Source organism: Peromyscus eremicus, chromosome 7 (assembly GCF_949786415.1).
Source record: "Peromyscus eremicus chromosome 7, PerEre_H2_v1, whole genome shotgun sequence".
NCBI classification, from domain to species: Eukaryota; Metazoa; Chordata; class Mammalia; order Rodentia; family Cricetidae; genus Peromyscus; species Peromyscus eremicus.
Window position 1 is genome coordinate 75,789,338 of NC_081422.1, and position 4,202 is coordinate 75,793,539.

Here is a 4,202-nt window from a genome sequence, read left to right on the forward strand (position 1 = left end):
TATCGTCACTGACATGGCAGGTCAGTAACACATCTCCAAGGCTAGCAGGCTTGCCAGTTTCCTGGTTGTTTAGTAAGCCTTAGGTCTGGCTCTATGAATTATAAAAAAAAAATAGGTTCAATTTCAGGCTCTCTCAGCTTTTCTAAATTTCTAATGTGTCTTTTTTCTAGCTGCTCCTACCCAAACTTCAATAGTAAGAAAAAAAACAAGGTGGAGTCCCAGGCTCTCTTTCTCTCATGCACACTTTAATATAGTTTGGGGTGTTCTGGCTGCGTTTTGAAGATTTCTGGACAGGGAAACTTGTTCTCTTGTTTACTTTATATATTTGCACACAAAGGAACCACAGATGAGAGAGAGTGCAAATGATTATCAAAAATTGTCTCATGCATTTTAAGATTTTTTTTTACAAGTCAAAAATATACATCCTCTTATCTCCCCCTTTATTCCTTAATTATATAAGAAATAGCATCTGTTTCGTCAGTCTCCACCGTATAGCACGGAATTGGATAAGGAAGAAAGACACTTTCTTGTTAAGGAACTGTATCCAACTCTAATCCATTTGACAAACTCCTCTACCAGCAGCAGTTTGGACTGAGTCACTCAGCATACCCTCCAGTGGTGGGGATTGAAGTGTGTAAAATGACTGGTACGTGAGATTAGGAAACCACGCAGCCTGCAGACTTTGGCACTAGCACACAGTATGTTTTGTTTGAGCAGTTAGAGTTGTAGTTTGACATCACGAAACAGGAATTTAAAAAATTAGAACTCTGCAGAAAACAAACCCTCTTAGGTGTTGATCCTCAGTGTAACACTCCCCATCTCCCATTCCCACCCACCACCCCCATATATTTTTTGATTGTAATAAAAATAGAGATCTTATCATCAGAATTTCATTTTAACTCTTCAAGGTTGCTCTGTGCCATCCAAGCCACATTTAGTGTTTGAAGCACCAAATCCACAAGTTTCTCCAACCACACTTAAATAAACAAATGAAGACTGAAGGATGTCAAAGTGAGTGTTCTAAAATTAAGCTGTAACACAAAGTTCCCCCCAAAGCACAGGGTATTAATTGTCTAATTCAAGTACGGCCAGGCTGTGTGTAGATCTGTCTCAGATAAGCTTCAGACAACACCTACAAGTGCCACTGGCTTAGAGGGCAATGTCCATGGTACAAAACGGGGCATCCCCCATCCATCATCAACGTTAAAAAGTTGCAACCTTTTGTGTGATTGGCTGCAGGAGGATCTGTGCTGAGCCCGGGCTTTGAGGACAGGAGGCTAACCTCAGCATGGAAGCTTTGCAGTAGTTGGAGCAGTTCACCTTCCAGAGTGCTCTCTCAGAGCTGCCCAGATTCTCAGGATCCATTGCCCTTGCCCGGGACAGAGAGCCTTGCTTCCACCCAGTAACAGGGAAAGAAGATTTGACCTACCTGCAAAAGACCCAACTTGGTCCCCAAAGGTCGCCTAGGCGACCCCACTGCCATTGACAAGTCAACCTGTGCACTTAAAGCGTATCAGTTTATGGAATGCTTGTTTGAAGTCCTCATTGGACATGGTATAGATGATGGGGTTGATGAGGGAGTTAAGATAGCCTAGCCAGTTGAAGAAGTCAAAGATGGCCATGTGAAACCAGCAGGCATCCTTGCAGATAGGCATCACCAGGGAGATGATGAAGAAGGGCAGCCAGCACACAATAAATGCTCCTAAAATGATCCCTAGGGTCTTGGTGGCTTTGCGCTCCCTAGCGGCCATGAGTTTCTTCTTTTCCAGCAGGGCGTCGGAGACTCTCACTTTGACTTGGTTCACGTACACTGGAGACCCAGACTCACTGGGCACGTCGGGAGCCCTGGAGTTAATGGAGGTGACCGAGGACGTGGACCCAGGGGAGTCTGTTATCAGCTGGGCTCGTGTCAAGCGCTTGCCGGTCTTGTTGGGTGTCTGTTTCAAAATCCGAGAGCGGGCTTCCACATAGATGCGGCCATAGAGGGCGATGAGGAGCAGGGTGGGTAAATAGAAAGCGCCCACCGTGGAGTAGACTGTGTAGAGGACGTGGTCGGTGTTCACAAAACAGTCCAGCACCTCCTCCTCAGCTTTGGCTTGACGCCAGAAGAAGGGTGGCAGCGAAATAGAGATGGAGAAGATCCACACCAGGGCTATCATGATGGCCGCCCTTTTGGGAGTCCTTTTAGCGGAATACTCTACCGCATCAGTGATGGCCCAGTAGCGATCCAGGGCGATGACACAGAGATGCATAATGGAAGCAGTGCAACAGGTGATATCCGACGACAGCCAGAAGTCACAGACCACCTGGCCTAGTGTCCAGCGTCCAGTGACCGTGTACATGGTGCTGATGGGCATCACCAGGATGGACACGAGCAGGTCAGTGACGGCCAGAGAGGCAATCAGGTAATTAGCTGGGGTGTGCAGCTTCCGGGTCCGATACACCGTGGCTATCACAAAGGCGTTGGAGAGCGTGGTGGCCAAGGTGATGAGAGCCAGCAGAGCAACCAGCAGGACTTTCCAGGGCATGGCGATGGAGTCCTGGTAAATGTAGCTGTCTGCGCTGCAGTTGTGGGAGAGGTTGACAAGAGGTACCCCTGTCTGGGAGGCGGCAGGAGGCGGCGGAGCGCACTGAACTCCCTGCTCCTCCATGGCTCTCCTCGCCCCGGCTGCGGAGCGCAGCTCTTGAGCATGGAGCGGACAAGAGAGAGAACAGAGGATGGGAGGATCATGGAGACCACGGGCTTGTCTCCTTTGCCTAGCCAGTTCCGTGGGCTCCTCAGTAACTCCTCCGCCTGGGTTCTTAGCCGAAAGGAGAGGTCACAGGCGAGGCCACCAAGCCGGCGGGCGCGTCCCCTGCACTTCCAGTGCGCCCAGCGCTGCTGCCGCGTCTGCTAGCTCCTCTCCACGCCCCGTCTTCTCCCGGGTGATTAAAGCACTGGCCCACCCAGTCCAGCTCCGCTCAGGCTCCCTGGAGGCAAACAGTGGAGAAGAGCTAAGTATCGCTTGGGGAGGGGGTCTCAGGTCAAGTGGGACCTCTTACCCCAATTGTTCAGGGCTCAGCTTCTGCTAACCCGGGCGCTCCGGAATCTGCAGACTCCGCCCGCAGGAGTTTCCTCGTTGTACAGACCTAAGCTTGCATGCCAGTGCAGAGTCTGGGGCTTGCATCCCCGCCCCGCGCCCCCCACCCAGGGCAGGGCCACTTTCTGTGGCCACCGCCTGACTTGGGGGATTGTGAAGTCTGCGAGCCGCGCCGCGCCTGGCGCCGGAGCTCCGCACTCCCTCCCTTTTCACGCGCTGGCCACACCGGCGAGCTGCCCCGCGGAGACGCGGCCACCAGAAGGGAGGCTCTGGGGTCGGAGCTGCAGCTGCTCGAGCCTTGCAGCAGCCGTCACCACCTCCTGGGTTCCAGTCGCGCCGCTGGGAGCCATGCCGCAGGGTGCACAGGGCTGAGGCACCTGGAGTCGTAGACCGGGAAGGGGTAGGTGTCTGGGGGAGCAGGAGGAACCCGGCGTGCGCCAGCCCGGGAGCTAGGTGTGAGCCTCGGAGCCGGTGGGGCTCCTTTTATACTATCTGGGTCCAGCCTGGTCCGGTCTTGCAACTCGTGCAGTGCGGCGGCGAGTGCAGACGCCAGCGGCACAGCACCTTGGCTTTAGCTCTCTCCCTCCCTCTTTTCCTCCCGCCCAGTTCCATTCCGGGCCACAGGCTCTCCCGCCGGGTCCTACCGCCCTCTCTCGCAGTTTTCGTCACCTTGTCCCTTCTCCCGACCCTGACACTCAGAGTCGCCTTTCAGGCAGGGAAGGGGGAACGGGACGTCCTGTTCTTGCCTCTGCGGGCTTTGAGTCTTAGCGCTCCCGCAGTCAATCCACACCCTTAGTCGCTGCCACAGACTTAGTGCCGGCGTCCGGGTCTAGGCTTCCGCCTACCACCACCTCCCTCTTTCCTGGAGGTTGGTGGTAGGTGGAGCAAGCCCCAATCTCTGAACTCTCCTTTCTGGAATCTAACCCAACAGGGAAGGCCACACCCAGGTTGGAAGGAGGCGCCAGAGATGCTGCCTTAGAAGGAAGAAACCAATTTGAGCATTTTATACTTCACACGCTTGGGGCTTTGAGATGTCTTTGACTCTTAGTACATTAACAACACATTTTCTTATCTGCATTTAGAAAATTGGGCTTGTCATCCAGCCTTCCCCCTTTAACTTTG

At 53.1% G+C, this 4,202-nt stretch overlaps 1 protein-coding gene across 1 annotated transcript; it reads right to left on the minus strand.

Moving 5' to 3' along the window:
* Positions 1-919: 919 nt before the first annotated feature.
* Positions 920-2,651, minus strand: Htr1b (5-hydroxytryptamine receptor 1B). The gene has a single exon (XM_059267040.1). It carries the CDS (start codon positions 2,649-2,651, stop codon positions 1,491-1,493), a length of 1,161 nt encoding a protein of 386 aa, XP_059123023.1. The 3' UTR covers positions 920-1,490.
* Positions 2,652-4,202: the final 1,551 nt, after the last annotated feature.